This window comes from Desmodus rotundus, chromosome 9 (genome assembly GCF_022682495.2).
Source record: "Desmodus rotundus isolate HL8 chromosome 9, HLdesRot8A.1, whole genome shotgun sequence".
NCBI classification, from domain to species: Eukaryota; Metazoa; Chordata; class Mammalia; order Chiroptera; family Phyllostomidae; genus Desmodus; species Desmodus rotundus.
In genome coordinates this window covers 51,715,476-51,743,250 of record NC_071395.1, presented here as the reverse complement: position 1 = coordinate 51,743,250, position 27,775 = coordinate 51,715,476, and the positions used below count along the sequence as shown (strand labels likewise).

General features: G+C 40.8%; 1 protein-coding gene across 4 annotated transcripts in view; it reads right to left on the bottom strand.

The window, feature by feature from the left end:
* Positions 1–27,775, bottom strand: part of PIWIL2 (piwi like RNA-mediated gene silencing 2) — an 83,755-nt gene that overhangs the window by 35,259 nt on the left and 20,721 nt on the right. For all 4 annotated transcript variants that reach the window (XM_053910427.1, XM_071219233.1, XM_071219234.1 and 1 more), the window contains 9 exons: positions 18,323–18,562; positions 17,081–17,168; positions 16,801–16,939; positions 15,861–16,067; positions 15,124–15,234; positions 12,387–12,504; positions 11,557–11,681; positions 10,672–10,752; positions 10,245–10,358 (listed from right to left, as the gene is read on the bottom strand). In XM_053910427.1, coding sequence (XP_053766402.1) covers positions 10,245–10,358; positions 10,672–10,752; positions 11,557–11,681; positions 12,387–12,504; positions 15,124–15,234; positions 15,861–16,067; positions 16,801–16,939; positions 17,081–17,168; positions 18,323–18,514 — 1,175 coding nt within the window. In that variant the 5' untranslated portion in view covers positions 18,515–18,562. The remainder of the gene's footprint in view (positions 1–10,244; positions 10,359–10,671; positions 10,753–11,556; positions 11,682–12,386; positions 12,505–15,123; positions 15,235–15,860; positions 16,068–16,800; positions 16,940–17,080; positions 17,169–18,322; positions 18,563–27,775) is intronic.

Below are 27,775 nucleotides of genomic sequence, written 5' to 3'. Positions count from 1 at the left end.
TATTTTACAAACACTTTTTTGAAATTCACAACATATTATTACCAGATCAGGCTGCTAAAAGAAACATTTAGTTTCATTTACCTCCAGTGAAAAACTCTTTTATTTTCTATTTCTTATTCTGAAATAATTACAAAATCAAAAGAAGTTGCAAAATTTGAACATAGATCTCATTATGGAACTGATACTAGTACAATCTTGTTAACTGGACAGACCTTATTTAGTTTAGTTTCTTTTCTAAATATTTCATTTATTTATTTTTAGAGAAAGTGGAAGGGAGGGAGAAAGAGAGGGAGAGAAATATCTATGCATGAGAGAAACATCAGCTGGTTGCCTCTCGCACACCCTTAACCGGGGACCTGGCCCACACACAGGCTTGGGCCCTGACCAGGAATCAAACCAGTGACGTTTCAGTTTGTGGGATGATGCCCAACTCACTGAGCCCCACCAGTCAGGGCCCTTTTCAGTTATTACCACTTTGTTTTGCATACACTGATTTCCAAGTGTGCAGTCCCATGCAATTTTATCTCATTTGTAAGTTTGTGTAGCTCCTACCGCAATCAGTCACAGAACTGCTCCATATCACCATAAAGCAGCTATTTCACGCTACTCCATCACAGTCATGCTCCTTCCCCTTCCCTAACCTGTGTTCCCTCTGTATAGTTTTGTCATTCTGAGATTGCTATATGAGTAGATCATCATCACATAACCTTTGAGAGTGACGCTGTTCACTAAGCATAAGGACCACGAGACCCATCCAGGGTGTTATACGTATCAATAGCTTATTTGTTTTTATGCTGAGGAGAATTCCATTGAATGGAGGTACCAGAGTTTGTTTAACCATTTGCCTGCTCAAAGACATTTTGGTTGTTTCCATGTTTTTGCTATTACAAATAAAGCTGCTATGAACATTTGTGTCTCAGTTTTTGTGTGAATCTAAATGTTCATTTCTCTGGGGAAAATACCAAAAATGTGACTGCAAGGGTCCTATGATTAAATGCATGCTTCATTTTATATGAAACTGCCAAAAAATCCTCTGGAGTAGCAGAACCATTTTACATTCCCACTCACAGTGTATGAGGGACAGTTTCCCTACATTCTTCCCATTATTGTAACATAAGATGTTACAATATTTTCACTATAGCTTATTTTACTCTAAAGGTGTGCACTGACATCTCACTATAGTTATAAGTAGCATTTCCCTAATGGCTAATGACATTGAGTATTTTTCATGTACTTATTTGTCTTCTAAAACATTCTTTGGTAAAATACCTATTGCCCATTTTCTCACTGGACTGATATTTTCTTTCATCTTTACCATAATTTTGCTTAAAGTGTTACATGTTCATTATAAAATAAAAATAAAAACACAACTATAAAACAGAAATTAAACATGGTTTGCAAACCAGTCTTCATAGAGACCTACTTTCCTTCCCTCAGCTTTCCTCAAGTTTGTGAATACTAATAATTTCCAAAAGGGAGTGTGTAATCAATCATAAACACTGTTTTACAACTTGTTTTTAACTTAACAACATCATTTGGACAGTCTTTCACGTTAATACAAATCCTGAGTTTCTTAGAACAAATAACTACTTTCAAACAAGTCATTTTTGATCCCAAAGAACTACAGTACGCCAGTACTGGTGTTGATTTATGAAGACAATCTGGGGCAGGAAGAACCTATGAACATACCAATGTAATAATGATCGTAAGGAATTGAAAATGTAGGTGTAATAATGACATTATGATCATGTTTTTAAATGGAAGTCAATTTAGCAGATGCAAACTGACATATTTGTGAAAGAAACATGATGTCTGGGATTTGCTTCAAATAACTGTTCAGAGGAGGAAAATAGTAGGAGACGAAAGGAAACAAGGTTGTCCACGAAGTGGTAATTGCTGAATCCATAAAATGGGAATGACAGGGTTTATTATACTATTCACTCTACTTTTGTAAATGCTTAAAATTTTTCACAATGAAACACTTTTAGAAGTCAAGAAATATAATTAAAATATAAGTACTAGAATACCGTCAAAAAAGGGAAAAGTAAAAAAACAACACTAGGCTTTCTAATTCTAGAAAAGAAAACAGTGTATATTATAACTGTAATTAGTGTTTTCATTGATATTCAAGAGGTTATTGAATCTATAAAAAGATAGTGATTTGAGAGCAACAGAGACTGCTTTAAGGAAAAAGAAAGCATGACCGCCAACTTTTAGAAGTCCTAGAAAAGGTAATGGAGGCAGCAAATCTCAGTCTGGAAATCAAATTTATAAATTAAAGAAAAACATGGGTTTATGAAATTTTTTAGTATTTTGAGAAAATGACAGAGATGAGTATGATAAAGAATACCTAGATGTAGAAGACAAGTCCAAGAGAGAAAAGATATGTATAAAATAACTTATGGAAGAGAAATAATCAAAGAAATAAAAAGTAACTAAGCTGAAGGGTTGGATCATGAACAGGCTCAAGAAACAGCTGAAAAATGACCTGGATCTAGAAAGTTCTGAGAACACCGCATTTCAAATATCAAAGGAGATGATGAGTGAAGAGTTTCTTTTGGGGTGATAAAAATGGTCTGGAATTAGAAAGTGGCCTTATTTAGCTTTCACCATTTTTTACACACAATGATTTGTGCACATACTACAAGCCAGTGAATTAAGCACTTAAAAATGGTACATTTTATGGCGTATTAACTATATCTCAGACAGACTTATAAACAACTCTTGTGGCAGTATGAAGATATTAGCAGTTTTTTTCTATAAAAATGAAGCGTGAAACTCGACAAAACTGTAAAAACCACCATTTTAGGATACTGGAAATCAACCCAAGGTAGACAACAAACTGAGAAGCATTTACTTTTTAACAACTGCTGAAGTTTCTTGTGAGAACAGAAGTAGTGTGTAACCTCCCTGCCGGCGGTGGACCCCACTGAACCCATCCCACCACTCTCGTCACTGAGAAAGGTACCTTTGCCTGCCACAGTGGGACAATACAACCTGAGGGCGGAGGCCGCAATGCATGGCAAGCCAGGTACAAATGGCTATGGGGAAAAAACCAAAGTTTGGCTACTCTAACGCAGTCCAGGTTGGGGCAAACTGCAGACTGGCTGGAAATTTGGCAGAATCTAGACAATGAAGACACAGAAGGGCTTATGATAAGCTCACCGCACATCCCTGGCTGACTGGGAAACTTAACATATACTCAGGAAAAAGTCTAGAGAGATGTGACAACTACCTGTGAGTGTATTAACTTTGTTGTTAGAATCTGTAGAGTTCTACAGATTCATCAGCAGAGGATGGAAGCCTTATGGGCTCAACCCGTAAGGTACAACTTCACTTCAGCCAAAATCACTGTGTGAACCAGTAAGCTATACAAAAGTGTAGCCCCAAGGAAGGGAGGTTAAACTAAAAAGATAAGGATAGAAAAATTAAGCAGAAACATCAGCAACTACACACCTCAGAGGATAAAGAGCCCACGGTTTAAGTATGGACAAATCAAAATTTTTTAAAACTCAGAAAAATAAAACAAAATCCAGATTTGCTACAGTATATTATCTGATATGTTTAGTTTTTAATTACATACTATTAGATATGCAAGGAAACAGGAAGTGTGACCAATAATCAGGAGAAATAAAGTCAAATAAAACTTATCCTGAAGGGCTCAGATATTAGACTTTGCACACAAAGCAGCAATTACAAATAAGTTCAAATAACTAAAGGAAAATAAGATGACAGTGAGTCAACAAATATGGAATCTCGATAAAGTAATAGAAACTAAAAAGCAAGAGACAGAAAATGTAGAATTTGAAAGCACAATAATCAAAATGAAAAACTGCTATGATGAGCTCACCAGCAGAATTAAAATGGCAAAATAAATAATCACAGACATAAAAATAAATCAATAATCAACAGAGAATATCCAATCTAAAGGACAGAAAAAGATTCAAGACAACTGAAGTCTCAAAATCCTGTGAGACAATACAGAGCCCTAAAGCATGTAGTAAGAGGCCCAGAAGGAGAGTAAGAAACAAAAACAATACTAAAAGGCACAGTGGTTTACAACTTCCCAAATTTGATGAGAAACATTAACCTACAGATCCAAGAACCTCAGTAAATACCACCTTTGCTACACACAATGAGAGCCACACCTAGACACATCGTGGGCAAACTGCCAAAATCCAAAGCCAAAGTGAACATCCTGACAGCAGTAAGAGAAAAATGATGTACTATATACAGGAGAAGCAACATGACTAACAACCTACTTCTCATCAGAAACAACTGAGGCCAGAAGGGCTGTATAATGACATGTTCAAAGTGTAGAAAAAAATAAATGTCAAGCAAAAAAATCTATATCCAGTCACAAAGGACCACATACTGTATATTTCATTTACATGAAATGTCTAGAGCAGGTTACTCTAGAGAGACAGAAAGTAGGTTAGTGGTTCTCCAGAGCTGGGAAGGGGCATGGGAACAATACAAAATATGTTCTCCAACCACATTAGATTAAGACTAGAAACCAGAAACAAAAACAGGAAATCTCCCAATATTTGGAAATTAAATAGCATACTCAGTAATCTAAAGAAAGCACAAGGGAAATAAAAGCGAAACTAGTATACCAAAAAATCAGGGGCTGTAACTAATGCAGTGGTCAGAGAGAAATTTATAACTCAAAATTATATGAGAAAGAGCCCTGGCTGGTGTGGCTCGGTAGACTGAGCACTGGCCTGAGAACCAAAAGGTAGTTTCTGACTGGGTTTGAACCCCCAGTCAGGGCACATGCCTGGGATGCAGGCCAGGTCCCCAGCTGGGGGCGTGTGATGGGCAGCCAACTGATATATCTCTCACACACTGATGTCTCTTTCCCTCTCTTCCCCTCTCTCTAAAGGTAAATAAAATCTTTTAAAAAATAAAATAAAATAAAGTTATACGAGAGAAATAAAAATAACCCACACATTCACGACAAAGGTGTCAAGGTAAATCAGTATGAAAGGCATAGTTTTGTGATCACTGGATATTCATATACAACACAACAAACCTAGACCATTACCTACTATCTTCCACCAAAGGTAACTCAACTGAATCGCAAACCTAAATGTAAGAGTGAAAACCATAAACCTAAAATAAAACATAGAAAATCTTGTGATCTTGAGTTAGGCAATAATTTCTTAAATATGACACCAAAACATAATCCATGAGAGAAAAAAACTGATAAATTAGACTTCATCAAAGTAAAAATGTCCGCTCCTTTTCATTAATAGAAATGAAAAGACAAGTCACAGTCTGGGATAAAATATTTGCAAATCATGTATCTTTAAGGATTTGTATTTCTTTTTTTTTTTTTTAATCTTCACCCAAGGATATGTTTATTGACTTGAGTGTAAGGGGCATAAACTAGTAGGATGATACTATGTCGATTATGTATCAATTTTTTTTTTTAAAGTGACATCCTATCACTTCTGCCATATTCACTAGAAACAAGTCAACAGAGTCAGCCCACACTCAAGGGGATTACAGAAGGGCCAAGGGTATAAACACTGGGAAACCACATCTAGACACATTGTAGTAAAACTTCTGAAAACTGAAGACAAATTAAAAAAAAGGAATTAATACCTTTAAAAGACTCCAGTCATGCTGGTAGTTAGTTGATTTGTGATAGAAACACTGTGTGCCAAAAGATAACGGGGTATCTTCAAAGTGCTTTGAAGAAAATAACTGCCAAACCTAGAATTCTCAGTTTAAGGCAAGAAATAAAACACATTTTCACTGGGTTGGCAAAAAAGCTTGTTTGGTTTTTTTCCATAAGATGTTTCTAGTAGTGCTTAGTTGTCTTTAACTTCCTTCAGAACAATTTTGTTAGACTGTATTATGACAGCTGTGATATCAGTGTGCATCTTTTTAAAAACTTATCAAAATAGGTGAGTTTTTGTGTAGCCATTTTAATATTGAAGATGAAAGAAAATACACATTTTCAGCATATTATGCTTTACCATTTCAAGAAAGGTACAAATGCAACTGAGCCCTGGCTGATGTGGCTCAGTGGACTGAGTGTAGCCTGCAAACCAAAGGTTTGCCGGTTGGATTCCTGGTCGGGGCACAAACCTAGGTTGCAGGCCAGGTCCCCAGTGTGGGGGCATATGAGAAACAACCACACATTCATTGATGTTTCTCTCCCTGTCTTTCTCCCTCCCTTCCCCTCTCTCTAAAAAATAAATAAATAAAATATATTTTTTTAATGCAACTGAAACGCAGAAAAAGATTCGTTCAGTATATGGAAGAGATGCTGTGACTGATCAAATGTTTCAGAAGTGGCTTCCTCACTGGATGATGCTCTGCGGTTGGTCGGCTAGACCAGCTGAAGTTGACAGCGATCAAATCAAGACATTAACTGAGAACAATTAATGTTCTACCATGCAGGAGATAGCCAACGTGCTCAAAATACCCAAATCAATAAAGTTACTGGTGAAAATGAAAAATGTCTTTTATTTCACTGAAAAAACCATATGGACTTTTTGGCTAACCCAATATTTTTAAATAAACAAGAAGTGAGAGAATATGTCACCAGCAGATTCTACAGTAAAGGAAATACTACAGAGAGTTCTTCAGGCAAAGGAAAAATAATCAATTTCCAAGCAATGTGAAAAAAATGAAGAATACATAAAATTTCAGAAGACCAAAGTAAAGAGAAGCTCCCAAAGCTTCCAAGGGGATGTGGGGGTAGGAACCTACGAAGATTCTGGAATCAGAAATCAGAACGGCTTTAGATTTCTTTCAGCAGCAAATGAGAAAGCAAAACAACAATGGAATAAAAATGCAATAGCATTTTTGGGAAGTTCAGCAAAAAGATTCTAAAATTAATCTGGGAAATGACTGTGAAAATAGTTATAGAAAAGATAAAGGAAGATAAATATATGAATAAGGAGGAAGGGATTGTGTTACCAATATTAAAGTAAATTACTAAATTACAATAATAAATTGTTCAAAGTGTAATACCCATACACTATTTAACAGGTAAAGTTGGGGAAAAATATGGGAAAAGAAAAAGAAGGGATGAAGCAATATCAAAAGCAAGTTTTGAGTTTTCCCAAAAGGTATAAATAAGGTTAAAAAGACAGAATGATGTAGGAAGTGGCTGCTTACTCACCTGGAGGATGAAGTGGGAAAACCCAGAAATAAGATGCATTCAAATAGAGCATTACTATGAGAACACCCAAAGAGTTAAATTAAAATAAGGAAACAACAGTTTCATTGTGAAAGAATATGTAAATGTAAATAAAGATTATTTTTTTAAAAAGGGGTACTGGAGAAATGTTTTAAAAATTCTGAGGGAAAATTGTCTCCAACCTAGAATTTTATGCCCAAATTAAGGTAAAATAAAAGACATTTCACACATGTAAGACTTCAAAAACATTTCCTGCAATGTAGCCTTCCCCCAAACAAGCAAGTAAACCCAGAAAAAAGTAGTCACGGATCCCGAAGGCAGATCTGCTGGAGGAGGGAAGGGAGCCCTCACTGCAACCTGGAGGAGCCCCAGGGCGCCGGCTGTCCAGCTGGCCTTGCGAGCAGCCAGACCGAACCAAAGCCAGTAAGGCTTTCACAGACTCCAAGATTTCTAAGATGATACTGAATGTTGTGGGGATGGGTCACTACATGCATTATTGAGAATCAATAGCAACATATAAAACTTAACCTTATTTGGCAAACCTTGGTCGACTCACTATTCTTTGAGAAATATGTGAACCATCCCTGGGCCGTTCCTGATACGGACAAAACCTGCTGCATGTCTGAGGATGGAGCATTTCTGACCTCCAGAAAAATCATTGCTCTTTCGTGGTTTCCAGTGGTTCGCAAGAACAGAAAGGGCACAGGGGAAGAGAGGTGCAAAACCCCAAGCCTGTAACAGTAGTAAGGGCACCAGGGAGGACTCAGACAGGAGAACCCCACACCTGCCCCGTGGTCAGGCTCTCCGTGCCCGAGTGCTCGGACACTGCAACTGAACTGAGGACCAGTGTCGCAAACACGCCAGGGTTCGTGTGTGGAACGTAATGGGGCGAGGCCTGACCCAGGACTTCTGGAACTCACTAAACATTCCCCCCAGTCAATGCCAATTAAATGCCAATGACTTTTTCTTATTTTCACTAAATTACTCAACAGATCACACAAAACAGTATGTGGGTGGCATTCACTATGAAAATTCTGAAAATGGAATTCCTTCACAAATATTAAAACCTAATAAATTAAAATAATTAAAACAGCATCACATTGGTTTTAACCAGTGAATCAAAATGAAGTATTCAGAAATAATTCCAAATATTTTAGAACATGACAAAGGTAGTAATTTAAATCTAAAAAAATTTTTTTTCAATAAATGATCTAATAGCACTAAGACAATCACAGTGATCCCACCAAGATAAATTCCAGAAGATTAACACTGGAAAATGTAAAACATAAAATAACTAGACCTTTCTAGGCAGAAAGGTGAAGGCAGAAAACATAAATAAATGGTGATATTCTTGAACACTCACTACATTCTAGGAATAAACGAGGGCTGGGTGTGCCATGTGAGAGAAGAAATACAGCCCCCAGTGATCAAGAAGAGATAGCATAAATCATTACAAATTCCCCCCAAAAGTTTGAGCCACCCTCAACCTCTGTCACACCTGGCATCAGTGAGGAAATTGGCTGAACACTGCTTTCAAAATATATCCAGAAGGCACTTCTCAGCACCTCGCCTGATGCCTCCCTCATTCCCCAAGAGGATTACAGCAGCCTCCTGGGTGGTCTCCCCACTTCTTCCCAACCAATGAATTTACTGTCCTTATACTCAAGTCACACCACTTCCCTCCTTGCTACAAGGCCTGCATCTGACTCTGGGAAAAAGCTAAAACCCTTACACTAGCCCCACAGAGCTCTCTGTCCTCCATCCGCTCCATCCTTCCATACTCCGACCTGGCTCTGGTCCAGCCACATGGCTTCCCTGCCTTTTCTGGAATGAGCCAGGCATACTTCCGTTTTAAGGCCTTTACCCCTGCTGTCCCTCTGCCAAAGTCCCTTTCGCCCATACAGTCTCCTGGCTAACTCTCACTTCCGGGAAGAGTTGGCTCAAATGAACTTGATCACTCTACTTAAACTACAGCTCTCCACTCCCACCCCAGAGCCCACCTCTCCTGCTCCTCACCTTCCCCACCCGGTGTCAGCCTTGTTCTTTCTCCTGTAGCTCTCCTCACTTCTAGTGTACGAAACAGCTGACTCACCATGCTTATTACTTATCGTTTTTTCTGACCTGACTACAACGTAAACTCCACAAGGGGTCTTTGTTTTGTTAACAGGTATGTCTCGAGACTCTGGTATACAACCAAAGTTGAGTAAAAGAGTGAATAAATTTATCAGATAAGCAAAGATTTATAAACCTAGTAACACCCAGTTGTACACAGCTGGTGGAAAAATGAAGTGAATAAATAAAATAAACTTCCAGAGGGTAATTTGTCAATATATTTTAAACATCTTGTTATATTAAAGATGTAAAGTCTTTAAAATGTTCAGCCTTTTTAAAAACTGATTTGTGAGAAGAGAGAGACATCAATTTGTTGTTCCACTTCTGACGCATTTATTGGTTGATTCTTGTATGTGCCCTCACGGGAACAGAACCTGCAACCTTGGTGCATCAGGACAACACTCTAACCAACTGAGCTACCCAGCCAGGGCATCAAATGTTTGGCCTTTTCATTTAGTAATTCAGTTGGTTAAAGCATCATCCCAATACACCAAGGTTGCGGGTTTGATTCCCCATCATGGTACATACAAGAACCAACTAATGAATGCATATATAACTGGAACAACAAATTGGTATCTCTCCCCCCTTCCTCTAAAAATCAATGAATAAATATTTTAAAAAGTAATTCCATTTCTAAGTACATAGCCTAATAAATGAATCACAGATGCAGTTCACGTAGCCATGACAAATAATACATATCTATACTTACTATAGTAAGTATTTGTTACAGTAACACATTTAAACAAAAACTTAGGGTGTATTTGTATTAAGCCAAGTCTTCTTAACCAAGAACACAACTCCCCCTCTAACTTGGCAGGACTTCGGCAATGGCGCACTTCCATTCAGCATTCTTCATCTGTTCTACGACTAAAACCCGAAGAGAAGAATGGCTATTCTGTATTTATTACCAGCTATTACTGAGCTTTTCAGAAACTTATTAACTTGTTAAAGGTAGATCCCACCATTCACTCACATGACGTTCAGCACAGAATCATTGCGAATGACCTTATGGGAGACATCGGCTAGCAGGAAGAGACCACCATCTGTCCTCCGGATGCTAGCTGCATAGCCCGGCCAGATCTGCAATCTGGAGAGACAGGTGGGCTTTACCTTAGGGTTTTAAAAGAATCACAGACACTTCCATGCCCTCATCTGAAACAATGTGTGGAGCAGATACTGCCCTTCCCTAGTTAACGATAAGAAAGCACCAGGAAACAAACTCAATTAAATCAACATCATTGGGAACTTACCAAAATACTAAACTACAGAAGAGATTTAGCTGATAAATTGTATTCGCTATCCTAAAATGCTGCTGAGATTTTTGTCCTAAAGATGGTGATTTCAATGAAAAATTTCTTTCCAGAACATTCTAAAGTGAGGAAGAGGAACACGCCACTGACCTGTGTTGCTGCAGTACCATAGCGCTTGTCGGGTCATAGAAGTTCCTCCCCACAAGCTTCATATCTAAAAGTTTCATTACCCTGAAATAAAGAGCAAGAATGGGTTTCCTAGCAGAAGAATAAAAAAAATGAGGCTCCATTAACTTCTAGCGCCATTTCCTCTGGAAGCCTGAAGAGTCAGAACATTGGCGCCCTCAGCACACACGAAATGTAGCTTTCACAATGAGAACACTCTTGACAAAAGAATGCAAAAAGCTGCCCCGGCATCTACCTCGGGGTGCACACAACTAATTGCAGCTTTTCCTATTCACTAGGTAACCAAGAACTGAGTTGATCTCCCAGGCTCAATTTATATTATTTTAACCAAAAGTCTCTCAAGAGTCAGCTTCTCAATTTGTGGCTATGAGTCTGGCAGAGGAAGTTACGTTTGTTCCTGACAGCTCAGCTTACTAGACAGACATTAGATTTTGTATTTCATAAAAAAAAAGGTTTGTTTGGGGGTAAAAAACATTAAGAAAATTAGGCAGTCTAAAAAAATTTAAAAGTTAAGACCTGTCTGTATCTGGAACAAATTCTTCCAGCAAAAAGGTTTACACACTACCTTTTCAAGTAGTCCCACCACTAACACCACTATACATGCACTTTAAACACCTGTTTTTAAAGTTCCTCAACCCATCCCCCATCCAACTACCTCAAACCGCTTTCACATACCCAAATCTGGTCACTTGAGATAACTTTTGAGTAACTTAGCCTGAGTAACATCCAATTATTTATTAAATGTTTCCAAACGCATCTATATACACACTATAGTACAGTAGCACCTAAGCTTCTTAAAGAGCATTGTGACAGACTGAGGTAGGAGAAGTAAGACAGCTGTTTTCTCACCGACGAAAAACAACATTGTAGAAGGGAATGCACAAGTCAGAACAGGGCTCCAGGATCTTGGTCAACTGAATCTTAACGCTGATCTCAGCACCATCGGTTTTCCTTTGACTTTTTAACTCAAGAACCTAACAAATAAGTATATGCAAGTAAGAAGAAATGACAAAACTACCAAGCCCTAATCCAATCCAACTGTGTCTCATAAAACATTAAAATATTTTAAATGTTTTCTACTTTCCCCTCACTTTGCTGCTCACACTGGACAAAATCACAGCATGACAACCAGGACTTAAGCCTGGATTTGGTGATGCCCTGGCTGGTGTGGCTCAATAGACTGAGTGCCAGCCTGCCAACCAAAGGGTCTCCAGTTCGATTCCCAGTCACGGCATATGCCCGGGGTGCGGACTGAGTCCCCAGTAGGGGGCACATGAGAGGCAACCACATACTAATGTTTCTCCCTCTCTTTCTCCCTTCCTTCCCCCTCTAAAAATAAACAAATAAACAAACAAACATTTTTTAGAATACTGGATTTGGTGAGAGATACCCAATGGAGAACTAGCAGAAGATCCCTTTAAATTTGATATCGTAAACCATTCTTTACCACTGAGGTCAAAGGATTCCAACCACTCCTCTTACGCAAGAAGGGAATTCTTAAAAGAACTCAAATGTAAAGTTTCTCAGTTTGTTGTTTCTTTGTCATGGAGAAGTCTGACTTCCCTCTAAGAACAGCAAAGTGCAACTCAAATGTTCAGGAAGTTAATGATTTCCTATCACTCAAAGCACCAGAACACCCTTAGGTTTCATTGGAAAGTACATTTTCTGTTTGGTCTCACTTGTTGAAGCTTAACAGGCAGATAGAGAATGGATCCATCAAAAGCAGTGACGTTTCCAGTGACAGCTTGATGGTCCTTCAACATGCCAAACCTCATGCTTTTGCACTCCACATTGGGGCTAGAAGATAATAAAGAGGATTTTATTTCAATTTCACTCAAACAGCAGTCTTAACCACAGGTTTGTTAGAAAAGCAGTCTCTGTAACTACTGCTCCACCTAGTGGTCATATTAAAAATTCAAACACTGACTAAAAAACAACTTTGACCCAAGGATACTTGCTCACAAAAAATAAAAACCACCCATGATTTCCACCCCCAAAGACAAATGCTAGAACATTCTCCCAGAGTTTAGAACACAGGGTCAGAAAGCTTCTTCTGTAAAGGGCCAGGCAGTGCACAGTTTAGGCTTTGCTGGCCATACGGTCTCTGTTGCAACCACTCAACTCCGCTGACAGCACAGCAGCACCAGAGACAGTATGTAAACCAACGAGTATGGCTACGTCCCCGCAGAACTTTATGATGGGATTTTCCCTGACCATTTTCACTCATGGAAATTTCAACTTTTTATTGATTCGTTACCACCAATCTTACAGTTTTGAAAACCCCTAGTAGCTACTTTGTACCATGACTGTCCCATTACAACATAGTACCACAAAACCTCGTCCTACAACTGCAAAGTTTAAACAAATCCAAGGCTAAAAAGGGTCATGCGTGTTCAAGAAAATGAGTAAGGATTTAAAAAACCAAGTGGTAATCCAATGTAGCTGTCCCCCAAACCAAACACTTACATTTTAACATTGTATTTCGAACTGCTTCTTCAGAAAAATTCATACACCTGCATGTATATGAACACAGTATCCAAAGATGTCTTTCCAGACCCCTTTCCTGTGGTACAAGCAAGCTACAGGATGACCCGGCCACTGTGACACATCCTCTCAGAACTCTCTCAGGGGCCGGGCATCCTCTGCACATGGCAGCTTCAAAGGTCCAGATGTACGGTCTCGAAATTTATAGAACCCATGTCTTCCCTGGTCAAGGCAGAGACCTATGAAGACTCTCACACCCTTTTCTGTTTCATTAACACTTATCAATCCATTTCCAGGTGAGAGTTCTTCCCTCTTGTTAATGCTCAACTTCCCTTATGTTCCAGAACAGGCCATTCCAATACCTTCCACTCCCCAAGGTTCAATTTCACCCACTCTTCTAAATCCTTCTCTTCACCTGCCATGTGTGCTCAGCTCTGCTTTCTTACCGCACAGAAACCTTCAAGCAACCCTGCTACACTCTTTGTTGTACCACTTCTCATTCCTCTTACACACTTTTTAAGTAGCCAATTCACTAGTTATTCCTATGCTCTCCTTTGTTCTTTTAGCCTCATTTTGTCTCCGTAACTCTACAAAGTACTAGAAGATCCCCAACGGTGCTCTTGGAAGCAAATTCTGTAACATTTTTTTCCTGTGACCAAAGTTAACCACCTCCTCCCCATTTAAATGGGCCCTTCCTTTGGTCTTTATAACTGTCTTCAGGGTTTCCCCCCCAGCTTTCCTTCTTCTCTTTCACTCCACTTCTTCCTCATGTACCAATTAGTAGCTGTCCTCCAAAAATTCAGTCTTTTGCCCTGGCCGGGTGGCTCAATTGGTTGGAGCATTGTCCCGTACACCAAAAGACTGCAGGTTCAATCCCTGGTCAGGGCACATACCAAGGCTGTGGATTCAATCCCTCGTTGAGGTGACTATGGGAGGCAACCAATCAATGTTTCTCCTTTCTCACATCAATGTCTCTCTCCCTTCCTCTGTCTCTAAAATCAGTGATATTTTTTTTTAAATTCACTCTTCTATCTTCCTAGTTTCTCCAGATATTGCAAAACACTCATTTATTTTCACACTTCCAGCTAATGACTCTCCTAGTATTTTAAGAGAGAACACAAACTAATATGAATTCTTAATTTTTAAAAAGTAATGGTCAACCCTAAAGTTACCGATATAACAGTAAAGTTATTTTCTCTGATTTTCTCACCGTCCAATTTAACCCTACATTGTCCATGGAGAGCTATCAAATACTGATGTGGAACTCATGTAGGGAGAACCCAGGCTTCGTGAGACATGCATCTTACATGGCTGGGGGAACATGCATCTTACACCGTCCCTCCCTTAAACAGAGGGACTCTGTTTAAGAATACAATATTCCAGATACAAAATAAGTTAAAAGGTCATGGAATGGGGTCTATTGAAGTATAAGGCCCTGAACTTAAGCTTCATTACCTTCATAGTAAATCACCTCTAATCTCATCATAAAACTGCACCTATTACGTTAAAATCTGAATTGGTAATATAACTACATTATAAAAATTATTTATTTTTTGAAAGATTTTACTTATTTTCAGAGAGGGGAAGGGAGGCAGATACAGAGACAGAGAAACATCAATGTGTGGTTGCCTCTCACACTCTCCCTAGTGGGGACCTGGCCCATAACCCAGGCATGTGCCCTGACTGGGAATTAAACTGGCAACCCTTTGGTTGGCAGGCCGGCACTCAATCCACTGAGCCATACCAGCCAGGGCCAAAAAAAAAATTTTTTTAATGTTAAACTTATTGCAAGGATCCTCATATATGCATTATTTTGGGGGTAGGGGAGAAGTTCATCAGGAATCATACAAAAAAAATTTAGTAATTCCAGGTGAAAGATTTCATTACTGCTCTCCAAGAAGGGAACAATACAGAGAAAAAAGCTGTGAATACCTGAAAGTCACATGATATTGATAAACTGCTTCATTATGACACTGTATTTTGATAAGGTTCAATCCCAAAGGTTGAGGTTTTCCTTTTGATCCTTGCTTCACAAAAAGCTCTCTGGAAAATAAAAAACAAAAGCACCCACACATACCAAAAACAAACAAACAAAACAACCCATACCACAAACACACAAACAGATAAGTAATATTCTACACTTTGCTTACAGATACACGAAGCAAGAACTGAAGCACACAAAAGCCCAGTTTGAAGGCTAGTAGATAACTGGCTAGTAGCTGGCAGACAGAGGGCTAGTAGCAATCTCTAAAGAAGCAAGGTCACCCTATTTGTCCAAGTAGTATCACTAGAATAAACTAGGCCAGCTAACTAAGAACACAAGAATTATATACAGAAAAATGAAGTGCGTGATATTTTTCCTAAGTGATTTCCTTATCTTCACCATGACAAAGAACTGTCTACAGGGGAACAAGGAAGGAAATGGGAAGTCACAAGTCCACTCTCTGGTACATACTGTCTGTGTATCACTAATCCTATTTCCCTTCAGCAGGGATTGCCCCACCTGTTGGTCCTTCTCCCCATGAATGAAAAAACAGAGCCAACAACCTTGCAGCACCCACCACCCATGGAGGACTTCAGACACAACAGAAACAACATTTATAACACTGTGAAAAACCCTGCCGCCCCCACTTCACTCCCAAGCAGAGACAGCTGAGTACCTGGCTTACTTTTTTTGGTGTCCTGCAGTCCCCAGTGGAAGGCGATCCAGAGAGTGTAGCGAGGACAGGGGCAGCACTGGCAGTGATGGCTGCCGGGCAGGACCGCAAGAAGGCACGCTGACAGCACCAGGCGCCTTGTACACGCCTCTGCCTATGCCACCTGCTGCTCTTCCCAATGGCAACGCAGGCATGTCCAAACTCCCTCTTCCAAGCATTCTGAAAAGTTGAAAAGAAGCAAATCGGGACCTTCTGAATCATGCTTCTACCTCTGTCCCACCTAAAGTCCACATTCTCTTCCTGGGGGAGTCAGCAAGAGGGATGAAAGCCTTGGGATTCTCTCCAAGACCAATACGCCAACTTGACTCAGTCACCAACTGCTACTAATACTGTCTGTCAGGGCCAAACTTTCATTGCAGAATCGAGGTGGGAGTTTGACTCCCTTAGATTAAAGAACCACTGCAACAGGTTAACTTCTTCAGAGGTCACATGAAGTTGTGAAGTACCCAGTGGAGAACTATCTTTTTGCCATTTTCCAATGACCACCTGAATCAGTAGCTGCAGACTACTCTTGGAAAGTATTCATTGTTTAATATAAAACCATGCAGTTTGTGAGATAATATAACCTTTTCATTTAATTTTTTTATATAAAAACAATTTTTTTAGTCCTCACCCAAGGATTTATCGACTTTAGAGAGAGAGAAAGGGGGAGAGAGAGAGAGAAACATCTATCAGTTGCCTCCTGAATGAGACCCCACCAGGGATAGAACCCATAACCCAGGCACATGCCCGAACTGGGAATCAAATCTGCAGTGCCTTGGTGTACGGGACAATGCTCCAACCAACCAAGCCACTTGGCCAGGGCAATACAACCTTTTTAAGGTCACCCTTTGGACTTACAGAGATACTTCATCTGAATTTGACAATTTCCTGAGAAGGAACCTTTACCCACCTATTCCAACCAATGGAAGCCTCTGCCATCTTGCTATCCCCAGCTGCCAACACTGACGGGTCCAGAAAAGCAGGACGGGGTTCTTCTTTTTCCTTGTGCACCACACTGACAGACAAGCCTCGGCCTAAAATGCCTCTGCCTGAACGGAAGGATCAAACCCCAGCTATGACTGTGAGTTGAATATGTTGTATAGTTATTTTTCTGAAGATAAACTGTATGAATTTAAGAATAAAGCGATCATACATACTACCACATTTTCTCAAGTTAGTTTTCCACATACCTAAAGAAGGCACTGCCTGTTTCACAGGGGTCTGGGACTCTGTTTCAAGGCCTAGTCCTTGGAACATGGAGACCAAACCCACGGATTCCTATGGAAAGTCAAAGAATAAAGTCATTCCAAGATACAGTTTAAAGCCCCAGAAACACCGATAGTTTTCTTAAAGTTTTGGCAAATAATAAAAGTCATCTTTAAATTCTATAAATGTTACAATAAAGAATAAAAATCTCATTAAAATGTTTAAATACTTAGTTTTTAAAAAAGCATGTAGTAACTATGTCAATATTAGGTTTTTAAGCATAAATAGCTAAAGTCCATGATTTGATATATAGTGTAACAGAATTAACTTTTATATTTTTCTGGTTTATTTCCAGTATACCCAAGGTGGACCAGTACACTCAGGAGGAAATGAGTATATTGGTTAATAAATTTTCAAAAAAGCTGGATCATTTCAAGGTATACGGGGTTATTTTTAACACCCACCAACAAAACTTCCTACTGCTTTCCTGCAGCAGTCTTAAGGTTTACTGCCGTTACACTAGTTCAGACTGCCGCACGGACCCCAGCAAATCATCCAAGCAACAATACAAGATTACTGTCATCAAATTTTCTTTTTACGGAACATTATATTTGACACTGTCAACTCTATTTAAAATTGTCATAACTGTGTTCTCCTATATTTGCTAACTCTTTATTCTTTGAGATTTATTAATTATAGGCAAATACCACCTTAAAATTTCTGTATAATTAGGAGATTAAGAATGCACATACAAGCAGTAGCAATAGCTGAAGATCTTCTTTTTTTTTTTAAAGATTTAGGCAAAGAGCCTTCTAAAAAAAAATTCTTAACAATTACTACCTCAGAGGCAGGAGTGGCTGCTAATACTGCAAAGCTAAATCCAGGGTAAAAATCTAAACACTCGGGAAGAGCAAAAGGATGTATCTTTAAACCTATCCTTTATATATTTATATGTATATGTGTATTTATATAAGCTAGAGGACTAAGGCATTTACCCAAATCCATTTGGCATTCATCATGAAGCACTTTTTCTAGACTCACAACTAGAATTTGAAATATATGCTCAGAAGATGCAACTACTTGTTAAACGGGGGAAAAAACCCAAACAAACCAACCCACCCTCATTTTCACATATAGGCCTTCCCAGTTTTGTAAGCACTTTGAGATCCATTACTTTCTCCGATGATAAACTACATGCTGCTACTATGTGTCTGCCATGGCCTTACCCTTTGCACAAGCCCGCTCTGTGAGCTTGGCTCCTCCGGTTTTCCAAACAGGCAGCCTCTGCCTACAGGTCTTGCTCTGCCCATAGTGGAGGCCAAAGGTTTAGGAGCTTGTGGCCAAGAGCCGGGCATCCGTACACACTCAAATGGGTGCCCAGGCGAAGGGCCCCTGAAGGGTGGTCGGACAGGATCCATTGCAAGGCTGTAGAGAACACGTGTGTCGATCCTGTTCTGGTTAATTACCTGCCAGCATTTTACAAAGATTAAAGATTCCCAATCGTTTTCCTTTTCCTTCAAGACAGACTCACAATGTATTAAACACAGACTTACTTTTGGTCAGACCAGTGATACAACCTATATCATGTTCACATCAAAACTTTCTATTTAGCCCAGAAAATTCTAAACACTCCCCATTAGCAATCCCTTAGAGGCTAAGTCCTCCTTGAATTTTCCTGTTTCCTACCCAAACAACCCCTTGGAGAGCTCAGTCCCATATGTTAACTACCCGTTTTAGACAGAAGTACAGTTTATGTGTGAGCGTAAGAAAATTAATAGTTAACACAGACATACTGTAATGTCAACAAATACTTATGGGTTTGCTTTGTTTTTGGCCTTTTTCCTTTACCAGAGAGCTAATTTTTGCCAGCTTATTATCACATTACATTATTCCACCTCCTTTTTGATCTCCTTAGTAGCTTCTCTGCATCTGGTCCCATTCCTTCCTATTAAACTTTTCAAACTCCACTAAACTGAGGTCTCCAGGGTACAGACCCTTTCTGCTTTGAGCCTACAATACCTGCTGAATGTCAGGGAGATTTAACACTTTTCTCACCGAGGTAACAGAATGAGGCTCTTCCCACCTCCCAAATATCAGGTGCACTCTTCAAAATCACTATATAACCTACAGATTTCAGGAATCCTTCTTAAAGAGTCTTCCTTCTTTGTCCTGACCCACCCCTGATCCCGAAGGAACCTTTCTTAACTGAAAACAAAAGCTTCTTCGTAGCTTTTGCAAACCTGTGCTATGTGTTAGCTACGGAGAAATCGGATCACGCACGTAGACAAGACCGACACACAATTCTTAAGCCAATACGATAGGTGGAGGGTCCGGGATCTGACTCACAGATTTTTAACTCAGCTACTCTTTTACACTAAAAAAACAGGATATGTCTCCCTTTCTCGAAGACTCTCCCCTTTAATTTCTTAAACTCCTTTTCAGTTAGTCTGGCCTTTCGGCTCACACCTTCCAGCACCACCTGTGTAATCCAGAACAATCAGTTCTGGGACACACTGAGAAGCGCTATAACACCTACCTATTAAGGATTTCTGGAATCTTCCTCTTTCCCCACTCCCCCCCCCCCACCCTGTCACCATGATAACAGAGGTTGGTGCCCCGTCCAGAAGGCCCTTCTTTGATTAGCGAGCACTGTAAGGTCGAAAAAGGAAAGGTCCCAGGCGAGGCCTACCTTCCCGCCTCCAGGTGCGAGCTCCTGGCTGTGCCATTAGGTCCCGGGCCTAGGCGGAAGGGAGCCCCCGCCCCATCCCCAAAGGCCAATTCTACCCGCCTTCCACCTCAGGGCAAAGCACCATCCCCCAAACCCGAGGTCCTGCCCACCGCGGTCCAAGTAACACGTGAGAACACTCAAACACCGCGAGAGTCCCCTCCCTCCTCAGCGGCCGCCTTCAGACCTCCTGGAGGTCTGAGGTCCTGCGTCCGCCCCCACACGCAGCCTCAAATAAGCACTTCCTGCTCCCAGCCCGCTGGGAGTGCGAGGCCCCTCACGCCTCTGGGGGGAAGGTCGGGTCCGCCGTGGGCGTGCAGGGCCACCACGCCACCACAAGCTACAGCCGAAGCCCACTGGCCTTGTACCGGCACTACCTCGGCCTCCTTGGCCTTTCCGCACCCGCACAGAGATCACTCACCAAGGCCCGAGCCCTCGCCTGGCTCTGCAGGGCTCAGAAGTACCCTGCACTCAAAGCAGCCGCCACACCCAAGGACCCACATGCTAAGACCCGAATTTCCGGTCCCCTTGCAGGCCTCAGCACAGAGCCCATTGGCCAAATACGTGCCGCTCACAAGATCCAGCCATCTCATTGGCTCGCCTGCAAAAAGAGCCTCTCCCTTTCTAGCATCCTCACTCTACTGGGGGTCTGTACCAAAAGGGTGCTAGAAATGGGGGTTCACAAGTTAGGAGTGAACCAAAGCATTGAACTGTGTCACATTTTAAAGATCCTGACTCCCTTTCGGTGGGCAACTCCCGTAAACAGATTAAGCTCACTCACTCATGTTGAAATTGACTTGCCCCATTTTTTCCAGTTAGAGGATACAAGGATATAGGTGGTGGATAAAAAAGAGTAACCTTGGGTTACAAACACCTAATGCGTGAACTCCGCGCCTCAATTTATTTATATATAAAATAGGAATAAAGCATCCATTCATAGGATTGTATGGAAATGTACGTACATTCATGAGATGATGTGTGTAAAATACTTAGCACAAGGAGTAGATTGCCTGCAATAAATGTTGCCTGTCCTTATTTATTGATTTCTAAATCTGTGAGCCAAGAAGAGTTTTCTTCAAGTTATATAAATTGGTGTTTAATTCTGATATTATTGAATATTTTTACCCGAAGAAATAAAGATTTCTCCCCATCTCCCAACCATTTTGGCAAATAATTGCACCGCTCTCCAAACCCCGTTTGTCTGAGGTGGTTGGAGTCAAGCTTCAGAGATCCTGGCTTACGCTGTAGAGACGTAGAGACGTGCAAATGCTCTGCATGGTGTACAGCAGAAGCCTTTTCCAAGCCTCAGCTATCTCATCCCTTGTTTTAATGCGTTCAGCCAAGGACTCTCCTCTCCTTCCCAAATCACAATAGAGTTTGAAAATTATTGGAGCAGGAGGATTTTCAAAGCAGGAATCTATTAGCAGAATACCTCTGTCACTTTTTGTAGATGTTATTCGTTTAACGCTATGTCATAATAGTGTAAGTCCTACTGCACAACTTTGTTATAATAACATATAGGCAGAATTATTCTGTTGTTCATGCAAACACTTAATAGCAAGTACACTCAAAAACAGTTATATAAACTGTTCTGTAACCTTGATAAAGCCCCAGCTCCCTGTGGTTCTAAGTACTCTTACCAAACCTTTCATAAAAGATTCATTCCGTACTTGGGAAGTAATATTTTAGGGGCAGGATTTAATAGATCTTCACAATAGCAATCCTCAAATAATTTTACGAAGCCATCGGTTTTGTCCTCTAAACCAGAGCACCATTACAAAGGGCATATATGCATTGCGGTCCCTAGGTTTCTACATCCTGTCATGAAGGAGTAGGTGACCTCTGCACAGTATTTGTTGCCAATTGGTACACCACACATACTGTTTATTTAACCAAAGGAAAACCTATACAGTCTCAGCGTTGATTGGAGATAAAGCTGTTCAAAGCTCTCTAAAGAGTGGACACCTACTTAGAACCTCAACAGCTAATCAACCTCTCCTGGAGTTTGTATTCCTCATCAGGGCACTTCCACTGTTATTTTACCATCACTAGGATATCGATTAAGAACAACACACACATATTGTGCTGTTAAAGTATTTCAAATTAAATTGTAGATGATATTTTCATAACATGAAATTCTGTCCACCTGATCCTGCCAGGCTTGAAAACTCAGGATGAAGATGGTCCTATAGCTACATGCAGTTTGGGTTTCCCAGGTACTCGTGACTTCAAACACTCTGGCCCTTGGTCCCCATAAGTACTTCCATTCTGACCATATATTTTGACTCTGTTGTTGTTGTCATTCAGAAAACACAGTCACCAGGGCCACAGAAAGATTAAGGAAGAATATCACACCTGTTTGGCTTAGAAATTACAGGGAGGATTTAATTGAAAGTGGACCTATGTCTATAGTGCCTCTGGATTCCAGGCAGAGGTAAATTCTGATCCTTCCAGGAGAAATACACCCTCAACCTGGCTCCCAAAGCTACCACATTAAAAAATGTCAGTTAATATGAGCTCACAAGAAAAATCAAAACATACATTAAGTTCAATAAGAAAAAGACAGCCCTGGCTGATGTGGCTCAGTGGATTGAGCTCCAGCCTGTGAACCAAAGGGTCACCAGTTTGATTCCCAGTCAGGGCACATGCCTGGGTTGCTGGCCAAGTCAGGTCCCCAGTAGGGGGTGAGTGAGAGGCAACTGCATATTGATGTTTCTCTCCCTCTTCCTCCCTCCCTTCCCCTCTGTCTAAAATAAATAAATAATTTTTTTTAAAGAAAGAAAAAGACAAACAACCCAATTAAAAAAGTGGGCAGTGGATATGAACTTATTTTTCATAAAAGAAAAGATACAAATCACTATTAACTACATGAAAATGTGCCCAACACCATTAACAGTTAGGGAAATGCAAATGAAGACCACAGTGAGATCTCTCTTCACACCCACTAGAGTGGCTGTAAGATGACAGACAGTAACTGTGATGGTTAAATGTATACACCACCAGGACTGGGCCTTGGGATGCCCAGATATTTGAACAGAAACTGTTCTGAGTGTTTCTTGGAGGGTGTTTCTGGATGAAATTAACACTTGAATCTGGAGACCAGTGAAGCAGATTCCCCTCCTCAGTGTGGGTGGGCCTCATCCAATCAATTGCAGGCTTGAATAGAACAAAAAGGCTGATCCTCTCTGGAATAAGAGGGAATTCCTCCTATCTGACTGCCTTAGAACTGGAAAATTAGGGGTTTTTTTTTACTGGAACACACTAAAGCACTGACTCGCCCTGGCCCTTGAGCTTGCCAGCCTTTAGAGAAACACCACCACCAGCTCTCCTGTTCTCTGACCTGCTCACTTGGACTGAAACTGCACCATGACTCTCCCGAGGCCCCAGTTTGTCAGCTCATTCTGCAGATCTTAGGACTAGTCAGCCTCCATAACCACCTGAGCCAATTCTTTACATATCATGTGGGGGTCCAGAACGAGTCACTCCAAGATGTGTCTCTGTGGCATGCAGATTGTTTTGAGCTAAAGGCAACTTTTGTTGCAGGCTCAAGAAAAACTTCTGCCCCTCACTTAACTAATTACCTGAAAGAACTGGAATCAGGGGGCTTGCCCATAATGGGAGATCATCAGAGACAACCTCTTTTGACCTATCTATAGGGCAGGGCAAACTTCTCTTTACCAAATGTCTGTTCTTCTTGTCAACCTGTGATGACCCTTTGAAGCCCCCCAGGTGCATCTCCTCATCCCTAGCTCAAGATGTCTTATATACCTCAAGCCCCTTTCTATCTCTGAACCTCTCATTCAGGTGGGGTCTCTGACTCTCTTCTGTATGTGGGGGTCCCCCTACATACACACATACTAATTTGGTTATCTTCTCTTTCTAATCTGTTTCATGTCTGTATGTGATTATTAGACCAACCAGACAGGAGAACCTTGAGAGCAGAGGAAAGTTTGTTATTCCCCTACAATCCTAATGGTTACGTTTTTCTGGAGAACCCCGACCAATATAGTTTGATACTGTGAAGTGGGGCACTGATGTCGCAAATACATAAAAACATGGAAGTGGCTTTGGAATGGTCGATAGGGATAGACTGGAAGAGTTTTTAGATGCCTGCTAAAAACAGCCTAGATTGCCTGCAGGGACTGTTGGTAGGAATATGGCCATTAACAGTATTTCTGGTGAGAGCTCGGCCGTAAGTGAGGAACATGCCATCGGAAACTGGAGGAAAGGTGATACCTGTTGTAAGTGGCAAAGGACCTAACTGAATTGTGTTCTGTCTGGTGTTTTGTGAAACATAGAACTCACAAGCCACAAACTTGGATATTGAGCTGAGGAGATTTCTAATCAAAGTATTGAAGGTGTTGACCTGGCTTCTCCTTACTGCTTCTCATAAAATGCAAGAGGAGAGAGAGAAATGGAAAGGAAGATTAAGGAAACAGAAAGCAGAACTTGAAGATTTGGGAAGTCCTCAGCCTGTCCATGTTGGAAGAACAAGAAAGTTTGTTCTGGAGAGAACACCAAGCGTGTGGCTAAACAATCACTCCATTAAGAGATTATCCATGATTAGCCGTGGAGTTAACCAGCCCCCTCTGCAGAAGCTAGGAGCCGGGATGGGATTGTACTGGCAGAAACACTGCCATTTTGGGCCAAAGGGACAGATGCTGGCTGAAGTAAAGGAAGGTTTTCTAAAGGGAGGATTTGGGACTTCTGGGACTCTACAGGACAGGACAATAGAGCTATTCATCATGTTTTACCCTTTAAGAAAAAGGGAGAATCACCCCTAAGGTGCCTCAGAGATTCGCAGGGCTACCACAGGTCCAGGAGCAAAGCTGGTTTCTCCTCACAGGTTCACAGCTGCGGTGCAACATTGCCTCAAGATGGTGCATAGCTCAGCTCTCACCCACACCTGATTTTGTTACCTAGATGAGACTTTCGCCTTGGAATTCATGACAGAATGGGTTAAAGCTTTGGGGGTAAATGTATTTTGATGTGGAAAGGACACAAATTTGAGGGGATCAGAAGGCAGAATGCTATGGACTGAATTGCGTGCCCCCCAAATTCATCTGTTGAAGCCTAACCCCCAACGTGGCTGTATTTGGAGACAGGGCCTATCAGGCATTAATTAAAGTTAAATAAGGTCATAAAGGTAGGACTCTATTCCAAAAGGACTGATGTCTTTATAAGAGGAACAGACACTAGAGATCTCTCTCTCTCTCCATGGGAACAAAGAGGAAAGGCCATGTGAGGACACAGCAAGAAGGTGGCTGTCTATGAGCCAGGAGGAGAGCCCTCACCAGAAATCGAATTCACTAGCACCGTGGTCATGGACTTCTATCCTCAGAAACTGTAAAATGAATAAATGTCTGTTACTTTAGCTGCCCCATTTGTGATTTTTGGTATGGCAGCAATAGCTGACAAATACAATAATAACCATCAGCAAGGATGTTGCAGTGGAAGTCCCTGAAATTGAACTTTTGATTGCTGAGGCACACAGTTCAAAGAGATCCATCCTGAATAAACATATTGTCAGCTACACAACTAGATAAAGAACTAGGCTGCCCCACCTATGAAGTCCCCCTTTTAGAAATCCCTGGGCAACCTAGATAACTGATTTTTTTTTTTTTTTTAGATAACTGATCTCTTGAATGCTCCGGCTTTTCCCTTCCCGGACCCTAATTCCTGCTCTTATGTTTTAAATTTGCCAATAAAGAGCGAACCTGTGAAACCCTAGGCCCCCCACCCTCCACCCTAATAAAGGCAGAGCCCCAGGTCTTCACTCCCTTCCCCTGTCCTCCAGGACTTGTGAGTCATAAACCCTGCTTTTTCCAAGTGCCCTGGTGGTTGTTGCTGAGGTGCATCTTGCCACTGCAGCAGGAACCACAAGGGCAGGGCCAACTACAACTTTGGCTCTGATCAGGGAACTGTCTGTGGGGACTGGCCACGAGACAGGCTGAGACTGATATGAAACAGATGTGGCAAAATCTGGAATCCTAATACATGGCTGCTGGGAATGTAAAATGGCGCAACCACTTTGGGAAACATTTGGCAGTTTCTCAAAAAGTTAAGCCAAAAATTATTGTAGGAATAAAAACTTCCACTTCATGATGATTACTTAAGAGAAATGAAAACATACATTACCACAAAATTTGCATGCAAGTGTTCATATCAGCATTATGGATTGGAGTCAACACCCAAAAGCAACCTAAATGTCCATCAGCTGGTGCGTGGATAACAAAATGTGGTATACTCACACAGTGGACAGATTCAGCAATAAAAGGGAACAGACTACTATGCTATGCTATAGAATGAAGCCACGCACAAGGGACCATATGTTGCATGATTCCATTTATATGAAAAGCTTGCAAGAGACAAATGTACAGAGACAGGATGAAGAATAGTGGTTGCCTGGGGCTGGGAGTGAGAATGAAGAGGACCTGTTAATGGGCCTGAGGGATTTTATTAGGGGGATGAAAATGCTTTAAAACTGGTTTATGGTGATGTCTGTACCATTCATTAAATTTACCCCAAATTATTGAATTGTACACTTGAATACAGTAAATTTTATGATATGTAAAATATAGCTTAATAAATCTATTTTTAAAACTCACATTAAGAAACAGACACTACGGTGAACAGGACCAGACCCACAGAGATCCCAGAAAAGAGTCACTGGACACAGAATATATACACATTTTTAACATGTTTTAAGAAATAAAAGTGGCAATTAAACCATGAGTAAAGAACAAAGGCTGTCAATTTATTAGGCAGATTGAAAAAGATAGAAGTTCTAAAAATGAGCAGTATAAAAATTGAAATTAACTATTCAGAGGAAATTTAAAGCCTTGGAAAATTATACACGTAATTTAAAGGAGACATGAATTAGAAGACAAATCTGAAGGAATTGCCCAGAATGTAGCACAGAGAGACAAGGAGATAGAAAATACTAAAGTGACCGAGAGACATGGAGAGCACAGTTGTGACAGAAAATCCAACAGAGTTTGAGAAGGAGATAATATGGAGAAAAGAGGAAGACAATACTTAAAGAGTTAATGGCTGAGAATTTTTCAGAATTGATGAAAGATACAATACTTTAGAATCAGGAAGTCCAGTCAAAACACAAAAATGAAGAAAAATGACCCCAGGAGGAAAGTCTGAGATGAAAAAAAGAAATCATAGGTAAAGGAGTTGATTGAATGAAGTGATAATAATAGGGTCTAACAGGTGGTGGCGTAGCCTGGACTTCTCAGAAAGCAGAGCCCCACACGCAGGTTTCATCGTGTCAGGGTTTTACAGGGGAGTGTGATCCCAGAGAACAGGAGTGAGGGTGGGAGGAATGATGTAGGGAGGGAGACAGAGCTCATTCAAGGATGTGTCCGTCACCGTCACCGAGGGGAATGACTGCGCGAAGGCTGGGGAAGTGGAGGTGAGATCCGGAGGGGCTGGCAGGTGTTTTGAGGAAGGGGGAGGAGCTGGGACTGACCCCTGCTGTCTCCAGTAGACTCCTAGTTGAGATTAAAGACAGTGGTGATCAAATCAATACCAGCGCCACCTGGCAGGGGAAGGCCGACTCAGCAGTCGAGTCAGTTTAAAGGGCTTGCAACAATTGGAGAGAACCAGAAGCTTCAGGGCAGTTCTGACAGACCAAGATCATTAACTTCCTTTGCTTCCTCCTGCCCCCCAGGGGACTGAAGTGGTCCCTCCCTAAGTCATTATTCTTCCTCCACTGTGTCCCATTCCAGTAACTATAAATCTACCATTTGTCACACCCAGACCTGTTGTCCATAAGAATCAGGTACAACAGAAAAAAGGGTATTTTTATAAAATTTAACTCATTGTGCTCCTAGTGTCCCAGTAATTTTTTTCATAGTAACTCAGGACAAAAGAAATACCTAAGGGTTCCATTTATTAAGTTGTCAAGTCCAAATACCTTAATACATATTTATGTTCTCACAAC